The sequence below is a fragment of the Pollachius pollachius genome (assembly GCF_949987615.1).
Source record: "Pollachius pollachius genome assembly, chromosome: 2".
NCBI classification, from domain to species: domain Eukaryota; kingdom Metazoa; phylum Chordata; class Actinopteri; order Gadiformes; family Gadidae; genus Pollachius; species Pollachius pollachius.
In genome coordinates this window covers 47,614,669-47,631,855 of record NC_136935.1, presented here as the reverse complement: position 1 = coordinate 47,631,855, position 17,187 = coordinate 47,614,669, and the positions used below count along the sequence as shown (strand labels likewise).

Sequence of the window (17,187 nt, the reverse complement as noted above, 5' to 3'; positions counted from 1 at the left end):
TCCCTGCAGAAAGCCTGACGCGTCCTCAGTTCATGTTATATGGAGTCCATTTTCTGTATTATTGCTCTGCTAGTGACATGGCTCTCTTCTTTTTATTCCACGCCTCTAAAACTCGGGGCTAATTGCATGGGCCTCTGCTTTCATTTTGCCACTAAAACTCTCCCTGCGACCTCAGTGAAATAAAAATAGTGTGTGTGCGAGCGTGTGTGCGCGTGTGCGCCCAATGTGCGTGTGTCATGTGTGTGTGCGTGCTTCTGCCTGTGCATGTGTGTGCCGACCGTCGGCAAACCAGTGGATAACTTTGAGAGAAGGTTAACAGAGAACTAAAAACGCATTAGCAGGGTTGGCTTTTCCGGAGGCTGAAGGTGACGCCTCTTTCTCTCTCTTCCGCAGGATCAGCTTCGACGAGGGCAGACATTGGACCCGCCACAGCTTCTCCATGGTGCCGCTGTTTGTGGACGGCGTGCTGGTGGAGGCCGGGGCGGAGAACCAGATCATGACGTAGGGACCTCTCTGTCTGGTTGCTCTGTGTTTCTCCCGTTGGAAGGTGGCGTCTGGAGGAATGAGTCGGCGCTCATTATAACGGGATTTGTTAGTAGGGGCCTGAGGCGAGGGGAACGTAACTGGAGCCGTTTGCATGCGCGGCTGTGTGTGTGTGTGTGTGTGTGTGTGTGTGTGTGTGTGTGTGTGTGTGTGTGTGTGTGTGTGTGTGTGTGTGTGTGTGTCTTATGAAGCCGTTTGAAATAAACGCCCTGGGGGTGATATCTGTTAAGTGCATGTGCACAAGATTAAATACCGTTTTGGGAGGTGATTTAGGTGTAAAATAGGGGTACAATTAACATAATAGACAATCTGTCAAACACGGTGTGTAAAACCTCAGTTCGCCACTAAAAGACTATTCACTGAGGATCATGTCTAAAATGTCATTGTGTATTGCGATCGTACAGTGGTAGTTTGATTGCTGAGGTGTATGGGGAATAATCACTTTGTGTCTTTACATCACACAGATTCTTCGGCCACTTCAGCCACCGGTCTGAGTGGCAGCTCATTAAAATCGACTACAAGTCGGTCTTCAGCAGGAGATGTACTGAGGAAGATTACCAAACTTGGCACCTGAATAATCAGGTAATGTGAACCATGGATCCCCATAACCTGCTTGTGGTGCCGTGGCCTCAGTTCCCATCAAATGGACGTTAACTACTTTGGTTTTGAGCGATGCAATTTGTCTTGGTCAAAGGGAGAGCCGTGCGTGATGGGGCAAAAACAGATCTACATGAAACGCAGGCCTGGGAACTACTGTATGCTGGGAAGGGATTACTCCAGAGTTCTCTCTACAGAGTCTTGTATCTGCAAAGCGCACGATTTTGAATGGTAAGTGATTCATTTGATGTCGGTTTGGTTTTCATTGGAAGAGAAGATGTTCTGTAATTTTGTGAACTGTAAAAGGCGTCTATCCAGATTAATATACAATACTTGGATTTAATCCATTGGGTGGAGTAGGAGTGTGAGGTTTCGAACTGAACACATATTTTCAAAGCATTTTTTTTCTATGGACCTGAATGTAACGCTGTAAAAACTATGTTCATAATTGTGTTGAGAAGATGCGAGGGAGCTAAATTTCCATTTGTATGCTAATCCTGAGCTTGTTGTGGTATTGTTTTATCTTGCAAAGACAGGGAACAATGAACAAACTCCTCAAATATATAGCAGTTATTTAGGTGACATAATGGAAGGAGGAACCATCAGTATTAATTGGTTTTAACATGAACGGTTAAACTTCAACCAATAAAATGGGCATTTATATCTATTTCTAGTCACTGTGCCAAAATGTTTAGACATTTACCGACATAGTCAAATTTTATGAAACATTCATGACATACATTAATGATAATAAGTATAATAGAGTAAGCATTAGCAGACAAATATTGGAAGCAAAGTTGTGAACACAGACTTCTCTAAATTGAACTCTGGACTTTTCGCTGTGTCAGGTTATTTGCTCCCCGAACAATTTCCTCCCCAATCAATCATTCTGAAATAAGTTTTCGGTTTTGAGGTTCCAGTATTTTATTGTTATTACTCCAATTTGTCTCCTGCACAACAAACACCTCGTTCCTCGTTAGATATATCAACCTATGCAGATAGGGTGCTGTAGGGAACCTGTAATTAAAAAGCTGTTCATTTCTTCACCTCTGCCATAAACAGGTTTGGCTTTTTTGTTATAGCCCGGCAAACGCAGAATCAATGTCATAGTTACGGAGAGATGAAGCAGGAAGGCTGTGGTAGCCTATAGAAAGCAACTCTTCTCCACATACTGTTAGGGAACAGTTGTCAACAGTGTGTCCCTAATCAATACCTTATAATGATGTTCCTCCATGCAAGACAACCCCGTCGGACCCAGTTATGAGGAGATGGAGGAGATGGAATAAATAGAAGAAAAACAAGCAAACGAAGGCACTGCGTTACAGTGTGTCTCCTTTCCCCAAGAGCCAGCGCTGATTATGCACTGTGGTGTGGCTCGGCTTTGTTTGTCTGCTAGTGATTATGGATACGAGCGGAGGGGCGATGGGAACTGCAGGCCTGCCTTCTGGTTCAACCCTTACACCCTCTCCAAGAGCTGCAGCCAGGGGCAGAACTACTTCAACAGCACTGGGTGAGTGGGTTCAGCTCGGCGGTGGGTCTTGTTTTTCAGAACGAGATGCCAGCAAACGATAAGAGCACGTTAAATTTTTTGGTAATTGATGGATTAAACATGCATGAGATATAGCGGCATAAATGCAAAGCAGGAGACACGATTTAAAGCTGGAATTAATGTGCGATATCAACTTCACATTTATAAAGGCGTCGTCGCTATTAGGTAAGTGGTTGACTGAATACTTTGAGGGTTACTAAGAGGAAATAGGAAATTAAGGTCCATGCATGTGTGTGTGTGTGTGTGTGTGTTAATTCGTTGATCTAGTACGATGTCCCATCCTCGTAAGGAGTGAACAATTTATTTTTTTTGCCTTTTTATTTTCATTCGCTAAAAGGGTTTTAGCAATCATGGATTCACACACAGCCAGGGACATCATCAGAGGGGTTCCAACTGACAGTACCCGGCTCTTTACATCCATACAATCAGAATAGAGAGGGAAAGATATGGACATTACTAAAGAAGGAAGGCCGGGTGTTAACACATCGGCCCAGTATATAAACAGGTATCACAACAATCGGCCCAGTATATAAACACGTATAACAAGACCAAGTTTAAAACAAAGGCGTATTTATACTCGCCCTGAAACGTGAAGGGTTCCCTCTTGGCAACGGTCATATAGAGACCACCGAGGTATTGGGTCCCAACCAACAGCCCTCCAGATGAATCTTCCCTCTGAATTGTGTTCCAGAAGTACATTTTGTTAAACATCGTAGTAGCTTTACCCCGGTCAGCTTCGTCAACAAGCTTCGACAACAAGCTTCGGCTGCGAACACTGTTGTTATGTTTACAAGGCGTGGTTGCAAGCTAGGAGGAGTCAATATATGTATCCTCAGCCTGATAGCATCATTGCCTATGTCATATTTTGGCCAAATTGTGATACCTAACCTAACTCTACTCTCCTAACGCTGCTGATTCACTTTGCCTCTTTGGATATATCCTAAGCCACTCAGAGGGCCTTTTACATTGCCTAATCACTCTCTGCCTAAGTCATCTGATGACTTAGGTATTTATGACGCAAAATACATGATGAACCTTAAAATATAATAATAATAATAATAATATATATATATACAATTATGGAATCAAAGCTGAGTGAATGTGTTTCTTTAACACACTTAGAAAAATGAGCTGGAACTCAATGTTCCTCAAATAATAGGGAAATCATTTTGTTCATTCTCTGTTTTGTCACATTTTAAGATTGCATAGAGCCACTCTATTAGACATGAGATAAATGCTTGCGTCTTTCAGTGACCTTTGCTAATCAACTCAAAGTCCCAGTTGAATACTAAACCCACTGTTCAACAAAGAAATAATGTGTTGGCTCATGCAGGGACATACTGTACTGGTGTGAACACACACTCAATAAACTGTGCTACAAACAAACATCAGACTTTGTGATATACATTGCTATGGCATAGGTAGATGTTTTCGCTGGTCAAAATGGATATGAACATCCAGTTAATTCCTTGTGTATGAATCACCCTTTATGGGGTGCAGGTCATTCAACCCATTTTCATAAACTATGAATTTATTAGGGTTGTCGTAAACCTGGAAAAGAAAGAATGCTGTTATTTAGAGTGGAGCAAATAGGAGAAAAACACAAACATGAACTTTTCTTCACTTGGGAATAGCAGATGAAATGAATCTAAGCTGAACAAATAGGAGAATCGTTATGGAGAAAAGATGTGTGTGTTGGTCTTGTGTTTTATGAACCATTTGACTATGATATGATTCATAGTAAGGTGCAATAACAGTCATTGACATTTACAAGTCAGAGATTAATACCTTCCTCTTTGATTATTAATTTGTACATAAAACATCTGATTCAGCATATAAATAACAAGCTTCCAATTCATAGCTCATGTACAACGCTGTAATTGAGTGCAAGGAAGCATGAGTTTTTTATTTTAAAGGTGACATATGTGTGAATGGTGATTAGCCATTGCAAATTGTTTTAAAAATCTGCCTCTTCTGACATCACAAGTGGGCGTGTCAACCTAGATGTATGACGAATGGATGAGCAACGTTTGCTACAGTCCACTGGGTAGGCTGGTTGACTGATCCATCCAGCACACATCTAGGTGGACACGCCCACTCGTGATGTCAGAAGAGGCAGATTTTCAAAACGGCTTGTAACAGCTAATCACACTCACACCTGGTGGTATAATATGTCACCTTTAATCAGCAATAGATCTGGTCATAGTGGCTCAAATAGACAGAGTGTTTTTTCAATCATGTTGTGCAATGTGTCTCTTATTATACCCACCATGATGATAATTGCCATGCAAATATGTTCAAAATAAGGATACAGACTATTGGATTGCGGGCACATAACATAGAGTATATGATATGAACTGAAATGACATGAAATCTGATGATGATATGAAGGGATGTGATGTGATGTGACATTGAAAGGACATGAAGGAAGCTAGCATGATGTAACGTGTCATGCTATGATGTGACATGACATGACATGCCATTAATGATATCGTAGGAAAGTACGTGACGTGATTGGACATGACATTGATGAGGTCATAGGACATGAATTGACGTGACGGGACAAGGCACAACACGGCGTCACAGGACATAATGGGACGTGATATGACACGGCGTCAAAGAGATGACGTGACAGAGCATGACGTCATAGGACACGACGCGTTACTCGATCTCCCGTGGCATGGCGGGAATCGATGACGGTCGGGTCCCGTGGCTCCCCTCTCCGGGCAGATACCGTAAGGTGGTGTCCAACAACTGCACCAAGGGGGTGAAGGAGATGTACACGCCCAGGAGGCAGCAGTGTCCCAGCAGAGCCCCCCGGGGTCTGTCCCTGACCACCAAGGACGACAAGCTCACCGCACACCTGGGGACCAACGTCTCCTTCAAGGTGCACCTGGACGAGGTGGGACTCACACACACACACACACACACACACACACACACACACACACACACACACACACACACACACACACACACACACACACACACACACACACACACACACACATGCATGCACACACACATGAATGCGCACACACACACTCATGCATCGTCACACACATGCACACACATGCGCACACACAAACACACACAGACGCACGCACGTGCACACATACTAACACAGACACATACGCACACACAGAGACCGATACACGCATGCAGGCATGCACACAAACACACACACGGACACAGACACACACACACAGACACACGGACACACACACACGCATACAGACATACACATGCACATGCACACAAACACACACACACACAAACACAAAGAGAGCTACGTTTCTATCCTAAGTGAATACTTGTTTCTCCGAGGGGGTAATGATTGCCATTGATCTCCACTTTAAGACCAATAAAATACCAATCAATGAGAAGCAGCCAGTGAAAGTGAAGATGAGAGAGGGTTGAGGATAACGGCTGTGCACATGGGGCAGCATCCCCTTCAGAAGATGCTCACTGCCCAGAGGGCCACAATGATAATAAAAAGGGGAAAGACGCTAGAGGGCAGGGGAAGAACAGTTGATTTCAGCAAAGTATATCCTTCATTTTTGATTTCAGCAACTGGCAAGACAGTTATCTAAAAAAAAAAATGCTCTCCAGTTTTATTGGAGTAACGAACGAGCGCTGAGAGGGGGGAGGGGGGGGGGGGGGGGGGGGGGCAGAGGTTTGAGGCTAATAAATTGGGCAAGGAGCGAACGACCTCAAAGAGGACCCGGTTGGGGGTAGGATTCAGTTCAGAACCGCAGGCCTGGCCCTCTCCTCCTCTCCCTGGGAATCTGATGAGCGTATTCACCTTGAAGTCGGGGCGAGTACGGTCCCTCCTAGAACCCTCCGCGAGGCTTTTCCCTCCGCAGTGGCGAAGACCGGAGGCAAGAGAGGGGCTTTCCCGCTCGACTCGGACTAGCCCGGTCGTGCGGTCGCTCGACTTGGTGCTGGGGGTAAAGGATCTGTGGCCTGGGGCTTCCTTTCAGAGGAGGGCGGTGGAGGGGGTGATTTGCAATTGGAAAATATACGGAGGGTGAGGTAGTAGAATCCTCTGGGTGCTTCCGGCTGGCCGTGGTCAGCGCCAGAAATGCTTGAGATGGATTCAAACGTATTATGGACATTTATATTCATGAAGCCTGCTATGGCAATTTTTCTTGGGGTGCGCAATTTGGCCTAAATATTTAATGCTCGGAAGGTGTGTGTGTGTGTGGGTGTGTGTGGGGGTGTCGGTGTGTGTCTTTGAATATGCAGATCAAATGAAAAAATGTAATAACAGGGAAAGCCTTACGTGTAATAATTCCTGGAGATTGGTTATTAATATACCTCTATGTATGAATGAATGATATCCAAGAAACAACTTTAAATGCATTCCTATTCATGTCCCTCTTTGTGGCTCTGCTTGAAAGAGCGAAGGACTGCCAAATGGCCTGAAAGGGCTCTGGAAAGAGTTTGGGTGACTCAGCGACACCTCAAGGGCTCAAAGGGAACCCTTCCAGACATGTTTGCCCATACTTTACGTCACGTTGCAGTGTGTGAGCAAATATCACCGCATATGCACAAATCTGGGTTTTGACTTGACAGGAACACTTTAGGAACAATGTACACACTAACGCACTTTTGCGTTTCTCAGTCCCTGTGTATCTACATTGAGATGATATCCTGCATCCCCCATATAAATCGACGGCTACATAATATGCTGTAATGTTATATCGTTCCTTTTTGATTATTGTCAAGCTGCAGAGCTGGATTTGTGGGTGCTAAATTCAATCCATGGTAACTTCAGACCTAATACCACTACGCTCATGACATTTCGTACACATTTTATGATCAGGAAACGCAGCGTAAAAGTTTTGTAATACGAGTGTGGGGATTTTACACCAAATACCCCACATTATTTCACCATATAATGTCAGCAAAACTGTAATTGGAGGACTGGCAGTCACGATGTCCGGGATCCGATTGCATCTCGTTCTGTTAAAGGTCTCAGCTTTCTACCGCGCGTTTTTTCATTTCGTACCCAATCCCCCCGCCCACCTCGGCCTTGCATCTGACAAGAGACACACTTCCCGCCAGACGATTGTCTTTTTTAAGTGTCAAATCATTGCGAGACCCCTTTCCTCCATCCTTTGGCGCCGGGCTCCCGTGGGGCCCTCCTTTGTGCCGGACCCTCTCTCCGCTGCGGCCCCCCCTGCTGTTGTTGTCCTTGCCTCTGCCTCCGGTCTCCGCGGTATGCCGCCAGCCTCTCAGACACAAAAGAGTGACATTTAACTCGTTGGCCTTGAATCCGTCTAATGGAGATTAGGGAAATCCCATTGTGCCTTCCCGAGTGGCACGGCGAAGAGACGACGACAGCGGCCACGAGAGTGGGAAGTGTGAGCCGGCGACGCCAGCGGCCACGGGGCCTGGCGTTGGGAGCCGTGCCCACTCATCTCAGCCCTGCCACAACAATAGGAGCACAACGCCGATGATCCCGACCCCGGCTTGTCTTCTTTCTTTCTATTCTCTCCGCCGACCACTCGTTTTCGAGATATCGTTTCCAGCCGCCGCCGCAACTCGAGGTATTCCCAGAAGCTGTGCTTAGACGACGACGCTCTCACACACCTTAAATCCACACAAAGAGACAGAGAGCCAAGCGAGGCTGCGGCTTAAAGAGAATAAACAAAAGAGAGAGGGAGAGAGAGAGAGAGAGAGAGAGAGGGGACGGTAAGCAATGCGGCTAATCACGGCCTTACATTGTGTTTCAGCCGAGGGTGGAATGGAAAGGCATTGTCGTCGGTGACGATCGCCTCGCTCGTGTTTTTACGCTACGGCGTGCCAAAGAGGAGGGCTGGGAGTTTTCAGCATGCAGGGGGGGAGGGTCTGTTGGAAAGGAGTGGGGTGCCGGGGGAAGGCATGGCTCAGTTGCCACGGCAGCTGGAGCCACCAAGGCACTGCGGCTGTGGGCAAACACTAGAATTGCTCCAGATGTGATTTAGCACGGACGGGGCATCGCAGCTGAGGAAGTGGCGACCTGGTCGCCACGCGCACGTACGAGACGCCAGACGACACCGCCAGAGCTCCCTCACAATGTGAGCCTGCTGGCGCCACACGCCCTCAGAGCCGAAGGCCTGATGGGCAGCGCCGACCGCGGTCAGAGAGTTTATTGTTGTTTGACTTTTTGTGGTTTTAATGTCAGAGATGATGTCATCGTTATGATAATGAGTCCCGGAGTCCGGAGCTGGTCCGGGTCTGAAGGCGACTTGACACCTGGTGTACAAATGTGTGTGTGTGTGTGTGTGTGTGTGTGTGTGTGTGTGTGTGTGTGTGTGTGTGCATGTGTGCGTGTGAGTGTTTGTCTTGGTTGGTTTGTGGTTAGTTTGCGTTTGCTTCAAAACGTTGCAAATGAACTTGGGAAATGGACGACAATAGTGCAAGCTCCTTAACAGATGCATTAAAGCTAAGGATTCCGAATAAAAAAACGATTAAACGATTTTAACGAATCAGAATAAACGTTTGTCAGCCCGTTTGTGTGTTTGCAGCATCAGGTGAGCCGTAGTCCTCTGCTCGGAGTCCATCAATTGCCCCGTTAAACGATGGGTCTGTGGGGACGCTCACCTGTGTGTGTGTGTGTGTGTGTGTGTGTGTGTCCCGCCGTGTGCTAGGGGGACTCCATGAGGACCAACATCCAGCTGGACTTCGGCGACGGGACGGCGGTTTCGTACTCCAACCTGAGCTGGACCGAAGAGGGTATCCGGCACATGTACAAGGCGGCCGGCATATTCCGCGTCACGGCTCTGGCGGAGAACTCGCTGGGATTCGACACCACGACCCTCTACCTGCACGTCACGTGTACGTTAATCACAGGGCGCCGGCGAGCGCCGTGCAGCAGCCAGAGTTTCATCTTCCTTTTATCTGTTTAGAGTTTGATCTCCTTTATTGAATGGAATCCTCACTGGTCTTGAGTTAATTGCGACTCAAGGGTTTGTAAAATTGTGGTGCACACGACTTAGAAGTTTAAAAGGCAATGAAACTCGAGACGTTTTTTCACAATGTGCTTATCTTTGCCTTTCGGCATTATTATATTCGTTTGAAAGATCAGGAGTGATATTGTGACAAATGTAGTTGTGAGAAATGATATTATCGGGCATGAAGTGAATTGGAAAAAGGTGTCTTTAACTGATTTAATTTATCCAATTATTGACCAGGAATACTTGCTCAGATATGACTTATCTATTAAAAGCCAACACAGTAAACAAAGTAAAAGCTAATCAACCAAACACAATTCTATCTGAATATGCCGAGTTAATTATTTAGACGACGTCTAGAGAGCCAGAGCCAATTAAACAAGGCCTTTTGACATAATCATCACAAGTGGTTTTAAGGGCTTTCATTTTATTTACATACATGGAACTGTTTAATCTTTCCAACTCAGATCCACAGTGATGGTCTGGGGTAAACTGGTGTGGCTTCTTTATGAATCTGTATCTCTCTTGTTCTCTCTCTCTTTACCAATTTGAAAAAGCATTGCAATTTCCGAAAAGATTATCGAAATATCAAAATATGTAAATCGTTTTTCGCTTGAGGGGGCTGGAAAAGTTATTGTATCGATAAAAGGTAAATGTGACTGGTACGATGGAAACAGATTCAGCTAATCAATGTGAAAAAATGACGAGTGATAAAATGTCACCCAAGCTACCGCCGAAGGCTCATATCCATTCCTTTCTTTCTTTTCCAAGCCCAACAAGCATTTGTTTTCTCCATTTGTGGTTTGGCTGGCGTTTTATTACACCATGGAATTGTGCCCTCTTCTACTTAGTGGTATAAGTGCCCCTGACTGGAGGAATAGAGCAATCTACTGCTTATCGCGATGAACAAGCTCCTTGTTTAAGCATAACAGCAGCGGTCCACTACAGTCCACTAGAAATTATGAAAATTCTGTAAAAATGTGCGATACATTTGGAATGAAATGCACTCTCTCCCTCTCTCTCACTTTATCTCTTGCTCTTGCTCTGTATCTCTCTCTCTCTCTCTCTCTCTTTTGCTCTCACTCCCTACCTTCTATCTCTCTCTCTATTCATCTTTTCTCTCTCTCTCTCTCTCTCTCTCTCTCTCTCTTGCTCTTTCTCTCTCGCTCTCAGAAATGATCTTCTAAAGACAAGCTTTTTCTCTTGTATTTTTTTATTTGTTGATGTATTTTTTCTGAACCGATCTTCTTTTGTAAATGTTATCCCTAAGATTAGTGTGTTAGTTCCCCTGGCTCTCTGTCAGCTGCTAGTAGGCTCATAGGCTTCACAGCACTTGTTCTATCTTTAAGGGTCGGCCCTACAATATGTTTCTACACCCACTTAAATGTTCTCAAATGATGAAAGCTGCTGAATCTTCTGACACGGTCACATTGAACATGTCATGAGTCCACAGCACTGCAAAACACCACCAACCCCAACCAACTCCAGACTTCCCTTAGATAGTTCCTTCTCTTCTAGATTTTCTTCTCTTCTAGGACCCTCTCTCAAAGATATGACAGCTTACATACTTTCAAGTGTGTGTCACGACAGTGTTTAGAAGAGTTTGTGGAACGATGAACTCCTACCCTACCCAAGTCTTTACGCATTCAGATCGAAAAGAAAAAAAACACAAAGCAAGAAAATTTAGCAGAAAATTATGTTTGTTTTGGTTCCTGCACCTTTTGTTTTGGGGGGAGGCTGACAAAGAGAATCAGAGGCAGCCTCATCCCTTAAGAGCTCAGGCGGCACATCCGTCTGACACGTATCGACTCTGCGTCTCACCGAGCTGTCACCCCGGCCGCAAGGACAGCCGCCTGCGAGGCTGAGCGGTCAGCTCGGTCCTGGTTCGATACGCCATCCAGCTGTGAGGACGATAAGGGAGCTCTGTATTAACCCAGGACGGGATTATGTTGGGGTGTCACGGCAGAATGCACGGGCCAGGGAAATGTACCGCGTTTAAATGTAGAACTACAGGAAAAAATACAATGGGTCTCTGTACAACCACAATAAGGGCAGATAACAAATAAATATCTAAATGTTGATGTTGACAGTTGAGGTAGACATTATTGATGAAGTGGCCAACATGCAAAAGTGTGTTTTCTTCCCGCTTAAAGCGCTAATGGCTGCCGGATGTGTCAAAGTGTGAAGTGGCTAATTTCCACACTCGCTGCACACCCTGTTGACACCTGTGTGTGTGTGTGTGTGTGTGTGTGTGTGTGTGTGTGTGTGTGTGTGTGTGTGGGTGTGTGTGTGTGTGTGTGTGACGTCGGCCACCAGGTCCAGTGGAGCATGTGCAGCTGCTGGCGCCCTACGTGGCCATACGCCACCAGGAGGTGAACATCACGGCCGTGGTCTGGCCCGGCCACTCCCGCACCGTCACCTACTTCTGGTGGCTGGACAACCACACCGAGGTACTGGGGTTGCCATTAATGATATCGTACTGGGGTTGCTACTTTATTTCTGTATTTTTTTCGACTTTTGAAGAAATCCTTTTCAGACCTTTATTGCGATAATTGAAGAATGTTTTTGTCTTTACGATTCGGTTCACGATTTAGTAGACGCTTTTATCAAACGCGTTTTCCCGAGGTTTCTAAAGTAGCAGGGGGATGGCTGAGACACCTTGCCCAAGGACGCCTATACCGGTAGACTGCAGACTGTGGGGGGGATCAAACCAATAACCTCCCGGCTAGCCCCCACACACCCTCTAACCACCAGACGAACCATTTCTCTTTGTGCGCCCTCCTGTCCGCCCACAGCCGGTGATAACGCTGGAAGGCAGCGTCTCGTACACCTTCCTCACCGAAGGCATGCACACCGTCACGGTCCAAGTGTCTTCCTCCAACGCCATTCTGCAGGACACCAGAACCGTGGCCGTCCAAGGTGACTTTCGCTCTTTCCCCTGAAAATGCAGTACGCTAAAATAGGGCTGAACGGTAACTTATTAACCGAATCAGCGTTGTTGTGGGTTTTATTTCCGCTTCGTTCCAAATTAACCAATTTGGCAGGAGGCTTATGGTCAAAGGTATTGATTTATTGCATCTGGATGTGTTGGTCTATGGCGCTGACATTTTCTAATTATCTGAAATTATGGTGAGTACGTTCGCCCATAGGCGAAGAGTAGGCCTATGCAAAAAAATAAAAACTCTCCCTTTATAAAATGTTAACTACCTGAATCTCATCTTAAGAGAAATGACAGCCCCGCTCTCCTTGGAAATATAGCCCCTGGATCAGACTGAATTAACGGCTGATTTTCTCTATCCCGGCCTCTCATCGACAGAATTCTTCAAATCGCTGCTTTTATCTTTCTCGCCCAACCTGGACGAGTTCAACCCTGACATCCCCGAGTGGAGGCTGGATGTGGGCCGCGTCATTAAGAAGTCTATACTCCAGGTACGTGTGGGTTTTACTCCTACCTTCTCTGTCTCACTGTCTCTCTCTGTCTCTCTGTCACTCTCTCTCTTTCTCTGTCTCAACATCTCTCAACCTGTCTCTCTTTCTTTCCTCTGACTCTCTCTCTCTGTCTCTCTCTCTCTGTCTTCTTCTTTCTCCTGTCTCTATCTCACTGTCTCTCTGTCTCTTTCTTTCTTTCGTCTCTTGTTCTGTCTCCCTCTCTTGTCTCCTGCTTTTTCCTTTGTCTGTCTGTCTGTCTGTCTGTCTGTCTCTTTTCGTCTCTCTCTCTCTCTCTCTCTCTCTCTCTCTCTCTCTCTCTCTGTCTCTCTCTGTCTCCTGTCTCTCTCTTGGTCTGATCTCATCATTTTTTTAGGTCTCATTATTTCTAATATCAACTTAAACTCTTCAAATGCCTCCTTCCCACGTGGGTCTCTTCACTCTCTGCCCCACAGCCGTGGATGACTGCACTCATTCATTAACGCATATATGGTGCAATGGGGGTGCTGAGATACCTCCCTAACTGAAATCACTTGATGAGCACTTTATTCCTAACAGGGGAGGCGCTCAGACTCTGAAAGCTTGCATGAGTGCGCCCTGACATCTTTGGCATGTTGATCTTCACATGCCTGTGTTTTGGCCTCTTAAAATGTATGAATGGAGCAGATGTGTTCACTTTGTGCGGGGAAAGCTCCCAAATCAATTTTAAGTGCTGCTTGGCTCCCGGCTTCGGGAGTTTGTGAGTTGCAAAGTGCATTCACCTGTGCCTTGACCGACTATACACGCGTGACATGTCAATGCGAGAGTGGAGCACAGGGGCGTAGGAATGAGTTTAACATTGGGGGGGACACATATCGGAAAACTGACAGATCTGGTATAATTTTTAGGTGGGACAAATGCGCCTGTCTCCGATATTGGAGGGGACACGTCCCCTCCGTCCCCTCCGGTTCCTACTCCCTTGGTGGAGCAGGAAGTCTTTGATTCAGGACGCTCTGTATGTGTCTTGGTAATCTATTACAAGAACGCAGTGTTACCAATCAGTACTCCCCCTCCTTTAACCGGCATTAATGACCTGAACTTATGTAACGCTACCATTTAACAGACCCAGCACCATCAAATGCAGATCGATTCCCAAATAACCTAACTCGGATAACCATTATAATAAATAGGATAATAAATGAGATTAGATGAACTTCAGGCTGATGACTGGGTTGGCTTTTTCTGGGTAAGTCTCTTTGTCGGTGCTCCTAAAGATTTCCTGCTCTAAGGAAACAAATGTTCAGGGCCGGCATTAAACGCTGACCAACCACAACCATTGCAGCATTTCCTCTATTGATGTCCGTTGGTTACAACAGAAGTAAAATATTTCCAACACTTTACATCTCCCTGAAAATAAGAGTGCAGATACAAAGATAGGGTTTTTAATACCCCACAACCCTGCCTCACCACCTGACTGCATCAGCAGATGTAATTGGTGTGCTGCAACAGTTAAGTGCCAATGTATTTTTTCGAAGAACTTCGGGTTCAACTTCAGGTGTTATTTTGTTATTTTTGTATTTGCAGGTTGTAGTTCTGTTAGAGATTAGGAGCTTAGCCGTGTCAGCATCTGAAAAGTAGCGATTGTGCTGTTTGCCGGAAGATTGTGCGTGAGCGTGAGAGTGCTTGTGCAAGTTTGTGTGTGTGTGTGTGTGTGCGCCCGCATCGATGTATGAGGTAGAGACTTGGCTTTTATTAGCCACCACGAGCCACTCTCTTTACAGAAGGTGACAAAGTCAACAGCACCCCGACGAAGGTGAGGGGTGTTGGACAAGGAGCTGGAGGGGGCTGGTAATAGCGGGAGACGTTTGGTTTCTTTGTACGGAAATCAGCGCTCGCTAATCTTGTTGTCTATGTTAAAAAAGGTTTGCCTCGAGAGATACGGGGAGATTAAAGAAGGCGATAAAGAGAGGGCCGATACTTAGGTCAGGAGAGTCCCCAGATTAATTGACTCCACTTCCTCTCAGCCTGAGATTGCTTAACTGCTCTCAGAGTGTGGGTACAAGCTGAGCGGTGGGGGGGTTGGGGGCGGGGTGGGATTGAGCTCTGCTGGTGCGGTTCGGGTTTGAAGGAGAGAAGGCGTGAAGACAGCGGGCACAACGACGTGAGTATAGTGGCGATAAGAAGCGCGTTCGTTGTAGACTCTGCAGAGTGCTCTAGTGCACTCTGCTGTTGGTCTGCCATGCTTTGTCAATTCAATGTCCTACATATCCCCGTGTCGGAACACTGTGAGAGCCCCGTGGTACAGCATAACTAGAGGACTAGAAGCCTTTATTTAGAACCACATGGGGTAACGGGGGGGGGGGGGCGGGAACGATAGGCGATGGAGTGGCCTTAGTTGAACTCAAGTGACTATGGATGGTCACTTGAGTTCAGTTGTAAGAAGTTTGTTCTCTAGGACACAGACAGGACATTTCTAGATGTATACAGGTGAAGGTATACGTTCATTAGAGTTAAGTTAACTGAAGTTCATTTACAAGAGTAATTAGCACCCTTCTTAACATATCCGATGTTAGACTCTATACACCAATAATCGAAACAATACACAACCTGCTGGCTCAAACATAATGGCGTTAGTGCAATAGAGACAAGGAAAATCCGGATGAGGGGCCGTACCGCACCGCACTGGAACCGGGGGACTTTCTGTACAGAACAGAGTCTGATGGTCGGATGTTCTGCTCGGGGAGGCCCTTGTTAAAATGTCTCCCACCAGTAGTAAACATAGCCATGACTCATGTCAAGACGTCAAAGTGAATCATCCCCAACCACCCGGTCGGTTTCCTGCATCGAGTGGCTGGCATATCCTCCTGCTTGATGTGGCAATCAGATTTCTTCATTTTGATCCTTTTTCTAATCCAGCAATGATTTTGCAGGGCATCAAAAGAGCCGTCCTCTGAGGAGCCCCAGCCAGAAGGCTTTTTAAACTAATGAGTGATTGCAACGAGAACAAACATGCTTGAGTGTATTGATTTCTTTTTTTCAGGGCCTATTGCCTCTGCTGCGCCTTAATCTCATTGGCTTCTATACGTTGCCGAAGCCCTCTACCCACCCCATGCTCTCATTGTGAGTCATGCTCTGTCCACCACTCCGCCTCTGGAATAGCGATACACTCTGCTTGATAATTGATGTGCTCTGGTATGGCCACTCGATTGTCTGTCCCGGGCCGTGGTGGCGGAATATATTCAAAACAAATAAAAAAAAATAGGAATATCACAGGCTCCTTAATGGTGACCGATCACCATGGCCGTTGGTGCAGCCCTCGTTTATCTGAAGTCGTTAAAAGCCTTGAACGAGAGAGAAGATGGAGATAATGCCTTTTCTTTTTTTTATGAATTATTTCATTGACTTTATTTTTCTTGCCTCACGAAAAGGGAAATCTCTGCCGGAACTGTAAGAACTGCTGGATAGGTTGTAGATGTGAATGCCGCTCAGCCTCTTTATGCATAATTGCGTTATTATCAAAAAATTTTCATCTTTAACCAAATTAATTTCATATTCATGTTGGAAGTTGCAAATCCACAGGCAAACTACAATATTTACAATACAATCGTGAGAACTATTTAAAACAATCAGACGTCATTGAAATTAATTCTGAGCTTGATTACGAAGGAGAGATCTGAAGGGTGCTTTTCACGTTCGTTGATTCACGATGCAGGTGCTGGATTTCCCTGAAGAGCAGCTCTTGGTTGCCGTGTTTCCCGGTGTCCCGACAGCTGCCGAGCTCTTCCTGTTACCCAACAGGAACCAGTCGCACTCCAAGAAGAACCAAGAGGAGGAGCTGGAGAGGGTGAGACCGGGTCAACACCATGTGCGCCAACGTTCTCGTCAATTCACTTTTGACTCGTGTGAACAATGTTGAATCTGTTCCAAACCAGGTGTCGAAAATCATTGTCAGCGCACTGAAAAAGAACTTGGTGGAGTTTGAGCTGAAGCCGGGCATCCGAGTCATTGTTTGCTTCACACAGTTAACGTTGGGTAAGAGACCTTTTGGCAGGCTATGGCGTGGGAAGTACAATGCTTGCACGTGCAATGGAATCATATATGCTTGTCACGTGGCCTGATTGTGCTATGCATTTTAATCATGAATGTGAAAAC

General features: G+C 45.9%; 1 protein-coding gene across 1 annotated transcript in view; it reads left to right on the top strand.

Moving 5' to 3' along the window:
• The window catches only part of sorcs3a (sortilin related VPS10 domain containing receptor 3a), a gene marked incomplete at both ends in the record, with an annotated part of 138,223 nt that overhangs the window by 115,671 nt on the left and 5,365 nt on the right, over window positions 1-17,187 (top strand). Inside the window, 11 exons of the mRNA XM_079730942.1 lie at window positions 394-501; window positions 1,008-1,125; window positions 1,238-1,371; window positions 2,537-2,650; window positions 5,420-5,591; window positions 9,328-9,514; window positions 11,947-12,080; window positions 12,426-12,549; window positions 12,947-13,059; window positions 16,748-16,879; window positions 16,968-17,067. Of these exons, the coding sequence (XP_079587068.1) occupies window positions 394-501; window positions 1,008-1,125; window positions 1,238-1,371; window positions 2,537-2,650; window positions 5,420-5,591; window positions 9,328-9,514; window positions 11,947-12,080; window positions 12,426-12,549; window positions 12,947-13,059; window positions 16,748-16,879; window positions 16,968-17,067 (1,436 nt within the window). The remainder of the gene's footprint in view (window positions 1-393; window positions 502-1,007; window positions 1,126-1,237; window positions 1,372-2,536; window positions 2,651-5,419; window positions 5,592-9,327; window positions 9,515-11,946; window positions 12,081-12,425; window positions 12,550-12,946; window positions 13,060-16,747; window positions 16,880-16,967; window positions 17,068-17,187) is intronic.